The sequence below is a fragment of the Lissotriton helveticus genome, chromosome 7, assembly GCF_964261635.1.
Source record: "Lissotriton helveticus chromosome 7, aLisHel1.1, whole genome shotgun sequence".
NCBI classification, from domain to species: Eukaryota; Metazoa; Chordata; class Amphibia; order Caudata; family Salamandridae; genus Lissotriton; species Lissotriton helveticus.
The window spans coordinates 1014772845-1014790454 of record NC_136068.1 but is presented as its reverse complement, the minus strand read 5'-3'; the positions used below and the strand labels follow the sequence as shown (position 1 = coordinate 1014790454).

Below are 17610 nucleotides of genomic sequence, written 5' to 3'. Positions count from 1 at the left end.
TTTTGTTTGTATTTGCACTGTTATTCCTGTTGTCCCGGTCGTTAGCTCCCCTGGTCTGACCCCCCCTCTGCTCCCCGCTTTCGGCCACCGTGACATCGCGGCCAGCCACCTTTTCTTCTCTGTCCTACCCGCTCCCGCCTCCCAGCTGCTCCTCACTCCCACTTCGCCTTAAATGGAGACCACGCATACGCGCAGCGGTCACGCGCAGCGGGCGCGCCGATTGTGCGCTGAAGGCGCGCCAAAGGCAAGCCCGTCTGCGCCCATCCGCGCCTTGACAGCGCCCAGCACCAGAACCCCTGGTCCGCACCGATGCCAGCGCACCCGGAGTATCTATGACGCCGCAACACTCCACGCACTCAATACTGGCCGGAACCTCGCCTGCTACCGAGCCACCCCGAAACGCACCCACGGACCTTTCACCTGCCAAGCCTGCAAATTCACCTGCCTCCGGACCTGCACCGCACCCGCCAAGCCAAGCACCATCAGCAACCACCTCAAGTGCATCCTGCTCAACACCCGCTCCATCCACAGACACGCCATCGAACTCTGGAACCTCCTCGACACAACATCACCAGATGTCGTCTTCCTCACGGAAACCTGAATGAAAGCCTCCTCAGCGCCCGACATCGCCACGCCATCCCGGACGGATACAAGATCACCCGGAGGGACCGCATGAACCAGACTGGAGGAGGCATCGCCATCGTACACAAGAACACCATCCGCATCACGACCAACTCCGACGACACCTTCACCGCCGCCAAACACCTGCACTTCCAGATACACACCGACCCCAAGACCACACTCCGAGGCACTCTCATCTACAGACCCCCGGGACCACGCACACAATTCAGCGAAGACATCACAGACTTCATCAGCCCGCATGCCCTCCCCTCCGCTGACTACATCCTCCTAGGGGACCTCAACTTCCACCTGGAGAACAACAAGGACAACAACACCACCACCCTGCTGGACAACCTCGCCACCCTCGGACTCAAGCAACTGGTGAACACCCCCACCCACTACGCCGGCCACATGCTTGACCTAGTCTTCTCCTCCAGCAAATACATCTCCTTCAGCCATTCCACCGGACTTCACTGGACTGATCACAGCTGTTTCCACTTCAGCTTCAGAAGAACAACGACCCACCATCACCCGCAATAGGTACCTCGCAGGAGCTGGAGCAAGATCACCGCCGACCAGCTCACCACCTCCCTCAGCCAGAAGCCTCCCGCCAGCACAACGGACCCCAACAAGGCAGCCAACAACCTCACACAGTGGATCACCAACTGCGCAGACAACCTTGCACCTCTAAAGACCCCTCCCAGCGGACATGGCAGCAAGAAAGCCTCTTGGTTCACAGACGAACTTAGGGACTCCAAGAAGAACTGCCGCACCCTCGAGAAAGCCTGGTGCGACAACCAGACCACAGACAACATGACAGCCCTGAAGCACGCCACCCGCAAACACCACCAGCTGATCCGCACCACCAAGAAGACAGCATTCAAAGAACGACTGGACAACAACGCCCACAACAGCAAGGAACTCTTCAGCATCGTCAAAGAGCTCTCCAACCCCAGCGCCGGTAGCAACGACATCACTCCCTCGCAAGACCTCTGCGACTCACTCGCCTCGTTCTTCCACCACAAGATCGCCGAGATACACAACAGCTTCGGCGTACCAACCACGCACCCAACCACCGAACCAACACCCCCCACCACCACCCTCTGTGCCTGGACTCCGGTCAGCACCGAAGACACCACCCGCACGATGAACACCACCCACTCCGGATCCCCAACCAACCCCTGCCCCCACCACGTCTTCAACAAGGCTGACTCCATCATCGCACCCCATCTCCGGGACGTCATCAACGCCTCCTTCAACACCGCCACCTTCCAGGAAAGCTGGAAGCACGCCGAGCTCAGCGCCCTCCTGAAGAAACCAACAGCGGATCCCACCGACCTCAAGAACTTCCGCCCCATCTCGCTCCTCCCTTTTCCTGCCAAAGTCATCGAGAAGATCATCAACAGGCAGCTGGCCACCTTCCTCGAAACGAATGGATCATTCGACCACTCGCAATCCGGCTTCCGAGCCGACCACAGCACCGAGACCGCCCTCATCGCAGCCACTGACGACATCAGATCCCTGCTCGACAACGGGGAAACAGCGGCACTCATCCTCCTGGACCTCTCCGTGGCGTTCGACACTGTCTACCACCGCACCCTAGTGCAGCGCCTCAGCAACATCCGAATCCAAGAGAAGGCACTGGGGTGGATCATCTCGTTCCTCGCCGGTAGAACACAGAGAGTCTGCCTCCCCCCGTTCAGATCCGAGGCCACAGAAGTCATCTGCGGCGTACCACAGGGATCATCACTCAGCCCCACCCTCTTCAACGTCTACATGAGCCCCTTTGCAGCCATCGCACGCCAACACAGCCTCAACATCATCTCCTACGCCGACGACACCCAGCTGATCCTCTCCCTCACCAATGACCCAGCCACCGCCAGAACCAGCCTACACGAAGGGATGAGAGACGTCGCTGAATGGATGAAGAACAGCTGCCTGAAACTGAACTCAGACAAGACGGAAGTCCTCATCCTGGGATCATCGCCCTCCACCTGGGACGACTCCTGGTGGCCTCCGGCACTAGGCACCGCACCCAAGCCAACGGATCATGCACGCAACCTGGGCTTCATCCTGGACTCCTCCCTCACGATGACCAGACAAGTCAACGCTGTCTCATCATCGTGCTTCAAAACCGTGCGCACGCTCCGAAAGATCTTCCTGTGGATCCCCACCGAAACCAGGAAGACGGTCACCCAGGCACTTGTCACCAGCCGACTGGACTACGGCAACTCCCTCTATGCCGGAATGACAACCAAACTCCAGAAAAGACTCCAACGCATCCAGAACGCCTCCGCACGACTCATCCTGGACATCCCCCGACACAGCCACATCTCCGGCCACCTGAGAGACCTACACTGGCTCCCCGTCAGCAAGAGGATCACGTTCAAACTCCTCACCCACGCACACAAGGCTCTCCACGACCAAGACCCCAAGTACCTCACCAACCGCCTGACCTTCTACATGCTCACCCGCCAGCTACGGTCGACCAGCCTCGCCCTCGCCGCCGTTCCACGCATCCGCAGAGCCACCGCCGGAGGAAGATCCTTCTCATTCCTGGCAGCCAAGACATGGAACTCCCTCCCCATCCACCTTCGGCGAACCCAGGACCATCTCTCCTTCAGGAAGCTACTCAAGACCTGGCTTTTCGAGCAGTAGCGGACCCCTTCCCCCAGCGCCTTGAGACCCTTCCGGGTGAGTAGCGCGCTATACAAATGCCATGATTGATTGATTGATTGATTGAACAAATGGAGAGAAATGTTGCCTTTCAGCGGGAAATGGTATGGTCCAAAGCTGTTTTAAATATAAAATCAGGGCCTTCATACACATATAAGTATATACTAAAGTATATACTAGAGTTCTCCAATGCTCAACCTAAAAATCTATGGGTAAAGATGCTGTGGGGCAGCGATTCTCAACCTTTTGACTTCTCAGGACCCCCCACTTAATGATTACTGGAACCTGCACTGCTCCCACTAATCAATCTGAGGATACTAATTTAATTACTTACCTCCAATTTCAAATTCCTTCACATTTGCAATACATTTCAAATGTACATTCAGCTTCTTTATTGATATACACTTTATTAATCTTAATAATATTTTATTTTCTAAGTAGTTGCGGACCCCCGGCGGAGGATTGAGGACCCCAGAGGTCCCTGGACCACAGGTTGGGGATCATTGCTGTAGGGTACAACACTAGGCGAGATGTCTGTAAGCCCAAGGTAGTTCTGGCGTAAAAAGCGGGGGGGGGCACCCACTACTTTGAAATCCACTGGTAGATTTGTTTGTGATTGGTATTGCTAACATAACACCCATGAATACAATGCCCAGTAGCGGATACATCCCGACCTTCTATGCGCTTGAGAGAGGGCTGTCTGGATCAGTGAGGCGTGAAGCGCATTTCATTGCCAGTCTCAGCAGTTTGAAAAAGAGAGTGTGGAAGTGCTGGAAAGACAGAGGCTTAGAGGAACGTGAGTCCGGGAGAGAGAGGCACTGTTCTCCATTTAGAGTGCTCTATGCGACCCCTCAGCCCCAGCAATCCTGAGCCCAGACGTGGTTAACTACCTTCCTGACAAATGCCAACTGCAAGGAGCAACACAGCTCCAGCTCATCGGTCCTGAGAAAGTCTACCTGCTATATGCTACAATCTGTCCAACAGGTGAAGGCCGCCTAGAAGTGCTGACTCGAGGTGCTGCCATCCTATGAAGTGGGGAGATGAGAGTGCGTGAAGGGGGAGAAAGGAGGCCATGGCATCTGACCTGGCTGCAAGTAGGAGAACCAGTCGAAAAGAAGGAGCTATGATGATCTAGAATAAAATCTTTTAAGTAATTCAAACTCCGCTGACTACCTGGGACAATCGTAATTTAACTTACCTTTGTTGAAGAAAAATCAACTTCACAGGGTTCCTTTTTTAATGTAATCGTTTAACTGAGGTGGGGCTGATAGCACAATTTAGCTTACAATACAATGTATATAAATAAAATATAACAGCAGATGACTATAGATACAGGCGATAGGAGTTGGGGGAGGGGCAAGTCGAAGAAGAGGGGAAGTAAAATGTCAACAGGAAGTGAGGGTTAGATCACAAAAATCACCTCTTCTTAAGCCCAAGCCTTAAAGCTTCAGTCAGTTGAATATTAAAGTATCACACAGCCAGACTGAGTGAGACCACTCGAAGACGTCCATACCGATGCAAGGGAACCCGTTTCACCCTATTAGAAGGTTTACGGCCGAATCACCAAACATAAGGGGGCCCTTAAAAAAACACACAGAGATCTGACTGGCATCCCAGAGGACCGTGGCAGCCTTGCGGTGCTAGCTTGCTTTGCCCGCCCTGCCCTGCCCCTCTGATTTGCCGATTATAACTCTCCGAAGGAGTTTGTTACATAGACAGCCTTCAAGCTTTAGTCAGGTCAAGATTAAAGTACTAACTATTGCAGAAGTCAGCAGTCACCAAACAGAATAGAATAACAATGGTGTCCACATTTTCCAAAGCAAGTCAAAAGATGAAACATGTCATAAAACGGCATTGGCCAATACTAACCTTAGAACCAGACTTCAAAAATCTCTTCAAGGAGTTACCAACCTTTGCCTATACCAGGAACGAAAATTTAAGGGAAATGCTTAAACATTCCATGACAGACGACCAACAAACATTTAACGGAACGATAGCCTGCCACAACTGCAATAATTGCAACAACATCATAACAGGCGCAATAGTGACGCACCCAGGAAGGGCCACAAAATAAAACTAAAAGTCACGGCCACATGTGACACCATGAACATTGTCTACCTATTGAAATGCCCATGTGGCATTGTTTATGTTGGCATAACTGAGAGAAAAATTAAGACACGTGTCAATGAGCATAAGTCCAACATACGCACCAAGAACCTGCAATCGACAGTGGCCAGCCATTTTCCTCAGAACAATCATAACACCAGTCAACTAAAATTCTTAATCCTAGAAGTTGTTCTAAAAAAAAGAAGGTTGGGACAACCGCAAATACCTTCTCCAGCGTGAAAACCTTTGGATAAAAACATTGGACAGCATACATCCATTCGAAATGAATGAACGTATTGAACTGGCATGTTACCTATAATCAATTTTCCAATTTCAAGATGTTGCTTTGATCCCATAATATAGCAATAGAATCATGTTGCTTTCCTATTTCAGCAATGTTATCTATAGTAACCATATTTACACCATGTTACCTATAATCAATTTTTTAATTTCAAGATATAGCAATAGATTCATGGTGCTTAACGCATACTAATAATTTTTTCCTATTTCAGCAATGTTATCTGCAATAACCATATATGCATCACACGTTTTAAGATGGCCACCATAGACACATTTTATATAGTCCTTTTTTCATCACTACAACCCACAGCCAGACACTATTCACAACCACGTTTTTAGTCCCTTATTTAGTTTTATGACCATTAGATTTCTAATCACAACATGAATGGCATGCTTCTACACACCTGAAGCGGATTGCGAGCAGGGAGTAACAATGCGTAGTAAGGTACGTGAAATGCATGGCACCATGAAGATTAGATGAGCAGCGCTTTCGCGTAGTATACTTTCCTAACCAAACGGTAAATCAAAATTGATAACTAGCTTTAGCCGCTCACGAACCCCTTTATAAAAATAACAGCAGGTTATGTGCGTAAACTTCATTACACATCACACCATCACTATGAAAAACGGTGAGCACAAAACTCGACTAAAGACCTGCTTTCACCAGACACCAAACACCTCAGGCGGTGAAGCCCATCTTGTTTTAACTTTTCACGCTGATTAAACGAGTTTCACCGAATCTTTTCACATCGCACCACGTATTGCACTTAGTTTTTGTCGTCTTAATGTCCACTTTAAGCCAACACATGCCAAATATCGGAACTTAGAGTATTTGCTTAAGAAACACAATGCACAATGTTTTTTTTAAACTGCACGTAACAACAAAACTTTATTTAAAAACACTCAAGCATGACTCACGGTAATATAATAGATAACATACATGAGTGATATTGGATTTAGAAAACAGTTCCTCATCTTGATCCTTGGACAAATCTCTGATGAAGAGTATAGGAATACCCAAAATGCATTGGAAGTAATAGTCCATACACTATGAGTTGTGAAAGTAATTTGAAATGAAGATCTAATGCATAAATATGTATGAATAAAATACATGAATTTATTTGAATTCAATAAACAGTCGACTACCATTCATTGCAAAAAGAGAGCCTTTTAGAAGTAGTGCCGAAGGGGGACACATTCCATGAAGGGAGTGCAAATCTGATTTTAAATAAAGACGCCAAGAGTGAAGACACCGACCCGGGAGCACACATCAACAACTACAAACCTAATAAACATCTTTATGAAAAATAACGTAGTAGCGCGTATTCTCACCAAAGAATCAAGATTAAAGTATCACACAGCCACTCTAAGACGTCCATACCGATGTAAGGGGGTCCCGCTTTACCTGATTAGAATGTTTACTGTCCGAATCACCAAACATAAGGGGGTCCTAAGAAACCCCACATACATCTGAGGGTGACTGGCTGCGGCTTCTCAGAAGACCGTGGCAGCCTTGCAGTGCTAGCTTGCTTTCCCCGCAACACTTTGCTTTTTTAAGGAACACAAGCGCTTTAAAACCGTACGCGCTGCCCACCCCGCTGCAGCTTTCATTTTCATTCGCACTGCGATTGAGAACATTAATGACCTTGAGGACAGCATAGCAAACCTCGCTCAAGACAAAACAAGCGCTCGCCATTCTTGCTGCGTGGATGTAATTGTCTGGTAAACATTACCGAGCAATAAGCCCTCAAGTGCAAAATCCAGTCCGTGAAATAACATGCTCGTAAAACGCGGCTCAGTAAAGCGGAGGCGGGACTTCTAAAGAAAAAAAAGCATTGCATAAACACATGATGTATGTGAAGTGGGCGCCCTAGCAAGTAATTTAAATAAACACATGATGTACGTGAAGCAGGCGCCCTAGCAAGTAATTTAAAAATCAAGTAGTCCCTAAACAAAACTAACAAAGCCAGACAGTGTAATAAAACACTAGTTGGTCGGTGCTGCTTCCAATAAAAACGGAAGTGAATCATCGGATCAACAGCCAACAGAAACAAAGATAACAAAAGCAATGCCAGACTTAGACAAATCGCAAGGGGCAGGAGAAATTCCACGGACTATGAGCCAACATACAGATTACTTTATGTCTCGCTGAGACAGCGCGTGCACGCAGCCTAGGCAAGACTTTACCAGTGCTGTTCAGCCTTTCACCTGGAGAACCACAAAGGCCATACCCTTAATAACACCTCCAATTCATCTTTTTCAAAAGTAAGCTTTGGGCAGTCTTTCCCATTTTTAGAATCTTTGGTTGTAGAGACCCCCAACAATAAACTTTTATTAGAGAGTAAGCTCATCTAATCATTACTAAGATAGTCAGTAAGTTAATCTTTATGACCAGGTATTTCAAGTGTCTCCAGAGATGCTGCTCCTCAGTAATAACATTCCTTTATGCATATCTATTTGCTTAGGTCCAAATACATTCACCTTGACCTACAGCACCAGTGCCGGTTTCTACAAGGGGTCCACAGCAGGCTACATTGATGCAACCCAAGTGCCAGTGAGTATCTTAAGTCTACTATTATCCATATTGATATTTAAAATGCATCCAGTGAACCTGCTGTGATACACTGGTTTCTCTTCTGCACAATAATGTTGGTTGCAGCTCTATGAATCATTGGTTACCTGCTGCCACACTACGGTAATGTCAGCAAATTCTGCTGTGGTAGAGCTAGGCGGTTGCCCTGCTACTGTAGATCATGGTGTCATAGAATGTACACTCACCGGAACAGGGCATCATATTGAGTTGACCACAGACTAGATACAGGGTGTTCAGATAATGTTTAGATCTGGTGCTTCTGTCACCAGACTTCATGTGATCACCAGAAAAAGAGCTTTATGAAGCAGTATTGAGAAAGGAAATTAGTATCCATGATCTTCCTCTCCACAAGCTTTTACCTTGGCCGAGGGTGTCTATTTTCACTGATAAAGAGTGTTTGTTCCACCTTTTTTCAAAGCTGATGCTTATCACAGTATGCCTCAGTTGGTTATGGTGACAAGCCAAAGATCAAACTATAGGTTACATTGATCCACTGAAAAAAGTGATGCAATTAATCTGATGTGTTTAGATTAGTTTTACACTGTGTAAACCCATGCAGACCAACTGCTATTTTGGTACATGTGATCTCACAGATTAAAGTAATAGTTAAAGGTTTTTATGTTGGTTACTGCCTTTGACAGACCTTTCAGGTAGAAGATTTGCACTGTGATAATCCTTGGTGACTTCACTTACAAAGGATTGGGTATTGTTTTACAGACCATAAATATGTTTATGTATTTGCCATTGTACGATTGTGTGCCTGATGGTTGCCTTAGGGAAAAGCTAATGCGCAATGCAGGAGGTTTGAGTTGGTTATGGTGACAAGTCAATGAAAAAGGTTACACGTTTGTTACTTCATTGGAAAAAGTTATATTGGATACCATATGTCTGATGTTTGTAATGAAAAGTTATGACAGAGGAGTAGGTCTGGCTTATTTATTGTGAAAAGCAGCTGTTTACTATATTAGGTCTTTAAAGGCAGATTGTTATTATACAGTGTTATGGCCTGTAGAAAAGTATTTCTTTACATGGAATCTCACAGATCACAGTATTAGTCAAGGGGTCTGGCACTGGTTACCCTCTATGACAAACCCTGGGTATGCAAAAGTGTTCATTGGGAAAGGGTCAACCTACCTCAGGGTCAGCCTATCTCAGCCATTGGCTCTATTGCCTTGTAAGTGATGGCATTTTGCCTGATCACATGTGAACATCTGCCTGAAAAAGAGGGCGCTACAGTGCCAGGGATGGTGGGCCAGTCTGTTATTCTTTAATTTACTTCTTTTACCGGACCTTTTTGAATGTATTTATTTCTGCTTTTTTAAACTTATATTTTACAGTGCACAGCAGCACCCCAGACATTGCCATTTGACCACTTACTTTCTGCTCTTTTTGCCTGTAGTGTGCTGCATCCTGCATGATCATTGCATCTCAACTGGGTGGCCATCTTGAAATGGCATTGTCCATAATGTATCATTTTACCATATGAAGTTAACGGCTATGTTTAAAGCTAACACATTGGCCAACTTGGATAGGTAGACTAATGATAGACCAGTCACAATATTCCAAGAGCCCAGAGAGATGTTAGTGACTGTGTTTGGCATTAATATAACGTTTTGATTGCAAGCATATGCCTGCCACGTTTAGGCCAGGACTTGTTCCTTTTTTCTACTTGTATTCCTTAAATTGATCTTGCTTAGGCTTGTTAAGTTAGAGGATGGGTGGGTGTGTTAATGCAAGAATGAGTCAGTATATGAAAGAATGGATGTATGAGTGTGAGGATGAGTGACAGAGTGCATGTTACATGAGGTATGGATTGTCTAAATGCATCAGAGACCGAGGAGCCAGACAAATTACAAAGAAATGCTTGTGCCACACTGAAGAACGATACTGCTGTATTTCCTAGTAATGCCATGCTATTAGGCTATAGAGCCTTTTCATATAAAGGTTTAACGTGAGATGCAAACAGATTTTAAAGTTGTATTTGCTGCACAGTATACAATCAGTATTTTTCTCTCTTCTGAACCTCCGATCCCACTCTGCTCCTGCAGGTTTCAGTTGGCACTCTTTCACGAGATTTTAATGCACAGCAACCAGAGGAGTCAGACAGCTCTCCTCTGACCACAGAGCAACCCAACCTGTCTTCAAAGCGCTCTCAAATCAACAACCAGGAGAGACAGTGGAAGACAAACACAACTATTTATGTAGTGGTGCCCGTCCTTGTGCTCACCCTGACTGTGCTTGTTGCAGGTATGTTTTCTTTACAGAAGGTCTTTAAATATATTCACAAATCTAGCAATTTCATAGCTGGCGTATGCGTCATTTCATGTGGTCTCAAAGCTTCAGAAATATGAACCAATGAGAGTCACTGAGAAGGCAGCCATCCAGAATAGCAGCTCACTTATGTGAGACAAACTCTCTGTGGGACATTTTCCGGGGTGCAGGCATAGTGAACAGAGGCAAAAGCAGGCACGGCCTGGTGCCTGGAGGAGAGAGCTTCATAAGAGTTGACTGAGTGGCTGCTTCAGAGGAAGGGTGCTTGCTAGTTCTTAGACGTAACCGAGGTGTTCGTCACCTACTCATTTTATCCGGATTTTGAAAGTATTAGTTACACTATTCTAAGGAGAACCCAATCCTACTTTAATTGAACCCAGTGGGTTCCTGTGCTGCCCATTGCTGCCCACCGCTGCTTTATTTGAAATCAATTGAAACTCATCACTTCTTGTAGGTAACCCAAATCACCCTTTAATTTGAGCTCCAAGCTTGTTTATGGTATGTTATTTGGGTTGTATGACGTTACAACGCATACTTTTACAACGCATACCTTTACAATGCATTTTTTACAACGCAACATCCATTACAACGCATTCCATTACAACGCATGTCATTACAACAATTTTTTAAAAACTACCTTTACAACGCATTCCAATACAACGCATACTACCTTTACAACACATACCATTACAACGCACAACATTACATTGCATGTATGGTAAGTATTGGATAGTGTAGGGGTAAAAATTACTATTCTAACTCCAGGGGGTGCAACAGTAGGGTAAAGTGTTGGATAGTGTAGGGGTAAAAATTACTATTCTAACTCCAGGGGGTGCAACAGTAGGGTAACTGTTGGATGATAATGGTATGCGTTGTAATGGTATGCGTTGTAATGACATGCGTTGTAGTGTCATGCGTTGTAATGGTTGCGTTGTAATGGCATGCGATGTAATGAATGTTGTGTTGTAAAAGTTTCGTTGTAATGGTAGTGCGTTGTAAAAGTTGCTTTGTAAAGGTTGTTTCCCGTTATTTGTGTACTTGTTTAGTGCTTATGTAGTTCCTAAATGTGAACTTTTGCCTCTTTGGGATGTTAACATCGAGGGAGACTGAAGGATAAGAGAAACGGGCTTGCAGGTGTAGAAAACAAGTAGAGATGGGACTCAAAGGAGAATGGGACGAGGGACGAGCATAAATAGCCCGGACACAAGCACATTTCCTTTCATAGCTGGAGAGAAAAAAACAAATTGCTTGTATAGCTGGGGAGACAATACAAAGTTCCTTACGTAGCTGGAGAGATATTACAAAGTTCCTTACGTAGCTGGAGAGATAATGCAAGTTCCTTACGTAGCTGTAGAGATAATACAAAGTTCCTTACGTAGCTGGAGAGATATTACAAAGTTCCTTACGTAGCTGGAGAACAAGACAAAGTCCAAGGCTGCTGTATGAACTAGGGAATGACCTTCTGCACCAACTGCATTTATCTGCACATTGTGAGGTTTGATAACGTAACACAATCAAATATTTAATGTATTTGCCCATACCATATGCAGGACATGGCAAATACTTGGAAAATGGGAGGCTTTACTAACCATGACTGCACAATAGTGTTGAAGGTCTGAGAATGATCTTCTCATGTTTCAGGAAACAAAATCCACGAAACCTCCATGTGTGGCCTTTAGATTGTATATGCAAGTACCGTGGATGCGCGCCTGATTTTATCATTGTATTTTTATATTATTGTTCTCACAATTTGCTTAATAGAAATGGTGTCAACTGCAATAAAGAATAACTGAACGTTAAAGAACATGCAGGGAGTGTGAGAGCAGGCGAAAATGTCAGTTCTGACTGGCAAGAGATTTAGAGAGCAAAAGAAAACGGAGAGGCAGAGGGAATGGGAGGGGAGAGACAGAGAGAGAGAGAGAGAGAGAGAGACCTAGAGAGAAAGAGATAGAGAGAGGGCTGGAGGTAACGAAGGAGAACATAGATGGATACAGGTACAAACCCTTCTTTTTGGGGTGCGTCCGGATGCGGTTCTGGCACTCTGCAATGGCATTTTAACTTCATGGGATATTTCTGAAGTGTTCGAAGAAGGGTTGTGGACACTATGAGATCCTGATGAAAAGCCACAGTGACCCAAAAAGTAGCCAAGTACCACTCAAATGAAAGCCTGTGGTGGTTCTAATTAAATCAGATGTAATTCCAATGTTGATTTTATCTTTTAAATGACACTTAGTGTGAGGTAAGGCCAATGTCATGGTCCCTCAATGTTCAGGTCTTTCAGTATCTTACTTCAAAGAGGAGTCCTGTATCCATGAATGACTGGAATGGTTTTCAACCAATTGAAAGAACAATAACCGTACCCTTTACACTCATTGTAATTTGCTCCTTTCCTGGCAGTGTTAGTAGCGAGGCAAACAGTATTATGTATTTTCGAATAACTGATCCATCACCACTAACACACCCAAGTAATGCAATCTAACCATGTTAGTGCTGTAACTTGAGAAAAATCAGTTTCCCTCTCCCAAGTCCCCTAACAGCTTCTAATGAATCCAACAGAAATTCATAAGGCAGTCCAAACTCTGTAAAACCCAAGAGTTCTGTGAAGTAGTCAGTAGGGACAGGTGTGAGCTATTCAAATCAATCAACTAAATACATAAAATCACATACTTGTTATTGACCTTCACCTATGCTAGATTGCATTAGCTAAAATCTAATCATAACTATGCTCATTGCATTATCTTGTGGATTCATATCTACTTTCACTTTTCATTCTCATAGTCAATATATATATATGTAACCCATGCTTTCTGCTTATGCACATGATGTCTCTTAAGTGATGTGACCCATGGTCCTATTATCTTCCCTTCACAGCCGCAATCTATTAAAATGTGTAATGCACCTGCCCCTGATATTTGTAAAATATAACATATTTAGATGATTTTTATGTGTCCATTTTGGTTAAATATCACAACTGTCCATGTAGGCGATCCGTTCTGTCTTGCTCTATCTTACGACTGCCATTATCTCCAGCAGATTCCCTTTGAAACAGTTTGTCCTTTCACATTCTAGAAAATAAATCCCGCTACTCAGGAGGCAGAAAGGAAATGGGGAGACACGAATGTACGATGTTCAGACAAAACCTTTTGCTCCTTAAAAATGGATAGGAAACTTAAAAAACTCAATTACAACTTCTAGCTACATTGTCTAAGCTGTAACATAAACTCTTTTTTTTAAACTTTTTTTATTGATTTTGTGCAAAAAGATCATACATATACCGCAAATTACGTAGCAATCATTATTTTTTACAGTTCTTTGCTCCCGTCACGATATCAGTTATACAACAGGTTGCTAAAACAAATCTATAAATTCTCACAGAAATCAAAAGCAACCATTTATCATTGTTCCAACAAAACAGGTTGACAAAGCATACTGCATTTTGTACAATTATCCTGCTCTATGCCACTTGCATCCAAACGACATCAACTACCGTTGCAAATATACAATTTCCGTTCTTGTTTAATCTTAAAAACAACAGCTGTAACATAAACTTAGCAAAAATAAATAAACTAACTATCTGAAATTATAGCAGACAACTAACCACACCACTACGTCCAAACAATATTAGATATTATGAGTTTGCTTTATTTTGCCGTATAAAATAACTACAACTGTTTCAGAGTAAAGCTTAAGAATTTGCCTAGGAACCACTTCCAGCACCTTTGGTAAGTACTTTCTGCCATATCCTCCTTCTATTTGGGCTAAATTGAACTATTTCCTCCCTTGCACCACACCAGAATCCAGGTCATTGCTAGACTGGGGAGGTACAAAAGGGGGGTGGTGATGGACGGAGCATCTGAACCAATCAAACACTCACACCCAGTCAAAAGATCTGGGTTTGATCCATCACCGTTCTTTAGCCCACTCTGCCACCCCAGTTCAGACATGGCTATATGCAAATCAGTCTGACCCTGTGCCTCATGGGAACAGTCCAGCCCGAACTGCCAAGCCATGCCTTCCCTGGACCGGAAACAAGCTTCCGAGGACCGGTTTCTGGCATTACAGCCATCTTCAGCCCGGCTTGCTTGAATCCAGTGGCAAAGTGAGCAAGGGACTCACGTCTGAGCATACCCTGCAACACTTATGGCGGCCAAAGCGGTACAAAAGGGGGGTGGTGATGGACGGAGCATCTGAACCAATCAAACACTCACACCCAGTCAAAAGATCTGGGTTTGATCCATCACCGTTCTTTAGCCCACTCTGCCACCCCAGTTCAGACATGGCTATATGCAAATCAGTCTGACCCTGTGCCTCATGGGAACAGTCCAGCCCGAACTGCCAAGCCATGCCTTCCCTGGTTCGGAAACAAGCTTCCGAGGACCGGTTTCTGGCATTACAGCCGTCTTCAGCCCGGCTTGCTTGAATCCAGTGGCAAAGTGAGCAAGGGACTCACGTCTGAGCATACCCTGCCACACTTATGGCGGCCAAAGCGGTACAAAAGGGGGGTGGTGATGGACGGAGCATCTGAACCAATCAAACACTCACACCCAGTCAAAAGATCTGGGTTTGATCCATCACCGTTCTTTAGCCCACTCTGCCACCCCAGTTCAGACATGGCGATATGCAACTCAGTCTGACCCTGTGCCTCATGGGAACAGTTCAGCCCGAACTGCCAAGCCATGCCTTCCTGGACCGGAAACAAGCTTCCGAGGACCGGTTTCTGGCATTACAGCCGTCTTCAGCCCCGCTTGCTTGAATCCAGTGGCAAAGTGAGCAAGGGACTCACGTCTGAGCATACCCTGCCACACTTATGGCGGCCAAAGCGCTACAAAAGCTACTCAGGAGGCAGAAAGGAAATGGGGAGACACGAATGTACGATGTTCAGACAAAACCTTTTGCTCCTTAAAAATGGATAGGAAACTTACAAAAACTCAATGACAACTTCTAGCTACATTGTCTAAGCTGTAACATAAACTCTTTTTTTAAAACATTTTTTTATTGATTTTGTGCAAAAAGATCATACATATACCGCAAATTACGTAGCAATCATTATTTTTTACAGTTCTTTGCTCCCGTCACGATATCAGTTATACAACAGGTTGCTACAACAAATCTATACATTCTCACAGAAATCAAAAGCAACCATTTATCATTGTTCCAACAAAACAGGTTGACAAAGCATACTGCATTTTGTACAATTATCCTGCTCTATGCCACTTGCATCCAAACTACATCAACTACCGTTGCAAATATACAATTTCCGTTCTTGTTTAATCTTAAAAACAACAGCTGTAACATAAACTTAGCAAAAATAAATAAAATAACTATCTGAAATTATAGCAGACAACTAACCACACCACTTCGTCCAAACAATATTAGATATTATGAGTTTGCTTTATTTTGCCGTATAAAATGACTACAACTGTTTCAGAGTAAAGCTTAAGAATTTGCCTCGGAACCACTTCCAGCACCTTTGGTAAGTACTTTCTGCCATATCCTCCTTCTATTTGGGCTAAATTGAACTATTTCCTCCCTTGCACCACACCAGAATCCAGGTCATTGCCAGTCTGGGAACAATAAACTGCAAAAGAGAAAAGGAGAAGACAAACCTTTTCCAACCCTGCTCCTGGGATCTACAATATAATCCACATTAATATCAGAATTGCCTGAGCCCTTCTACATTTAAAAAATAACTGAGGGTCCTCCTTTCTGGACATGTTATGTTGCCTGTATTTGTGTTGCTAAAAAAATAGGGGGATCCCCAATAAACACTCCACCTCCTGGACTAGCAACCCATAAAAAAATAATTAATACTTAAATACAAGTTATTGTAATTTATAATAGCAATAGCTTTAACTTTGTAAATAACTTTTGTGAAGATTATGTTGTGTATTTTATTATGACGAAAATTCAAGAACAGAAGTGAAATATTAACATCTTTTTGTGACATTTGTAATAAAGCTTGAAACATTGAGAGGACATATTTGAACCAGTTGTTGTTGAATGGTTGCACAGATTGATGCTGTGGTGGCGCTGAGTGATGTTGTGTTGGCGAAAGAGTGATGCTGTGGCGTTCAGTGATGCTGTGGTAGCGCATAGTAATGTTGTGGTGCGATAGATAGAGTGAGGGCGATAGATAGATGGAGGGTGACAGATAGATAAATAGAGTGAGGGCGATAGACAGAGTGAGGGCGATAGACAGAGTGAGGGCGATCGATAGAGTGAGGGCGATAGATAGATGGAGGGTGACAGATAGATAAATAGAGTGAGGGCGATAGACAGAGTGAGGGCGATCGATAGATAGAGTGATGGCGATAGAGTGAGTGCGATAGATAGACAGACAGACAGAGTGAGGGCGATAGATAGATAGATCGAGTGAGAGTGATAGATAGAGTGAGGGTGATAGATAGCTAGCTAGAGGGCGACAGATAGATAGAGGGCGATAGATAGAGTGAGGGCGATAGATAGATAGAGTGAGGGCGATAGATAGATAGAGTGAGGGCGATAGATAGATAGATAGATAGATAGATATATCGATAGAGTGAGGGCGATAGATAGATAGATAGATATATCGATAGAGTGAGGGCGATAGATAGATAGACAGACAGATGGATAGAGTGAGGGCGATAGATAGCTAGATAGATAGATAGATAGAGTGATAGATAGAGTGAGGGCGATAGGTAGATATATATATAGAGTGAGGCCGATAGATAGATATATAGATTGATAGATAGAGAGTGAGGGCGATAGATAGATAGAGTGAGGGCAATAAATAGATAGATAGATAGAGTGAGGGCGATAGATAGATAGAGTGAGGGCGATAGATAGATAGAGTGAGGGCGATAGATAGAGTGAGGGCGATAGAGTGAGGGCGATAGATAGATAGATAGAGGGCGATAGAGTGAGGGCGATAGATAGATAGATAGAGGGCGATAGAGTGAGGGCGATAGATAGATAGAGTGAGGGCGATAGATAGATAGATAGATATATCGATAGAGTGAGGGCGATAGATAGATAGATAGATATATCGATAGAGTGAGGGCGAT

General features: G+C 44.6%; 1 protein-coding gene across 1 annotated transcript in view; it reads left to right on the top strand.

Moving 5' to 3' along the window:
- LOC144767186 (hepatitis A virus cellular receptor 2 homolog) overlaps positions 1-17610 on the top strand; it is a 140798-nt gene that overhangs the window by 101814 nt on the left and 21374 nt on the right. Inside the window, exons 3-4 of the mRNA XM_078650748.1 lie at positions 8169-8257; positions 10345-10543. Of these exons, the coding sequence (XP_078506874.1) occupies positions 8169-8257; positions 10345-10543 (288 nt within the window). The remainder of the gene's footprint in view (positions 1-8168; positions 8258-10344; positions 10544-17610) is intronic.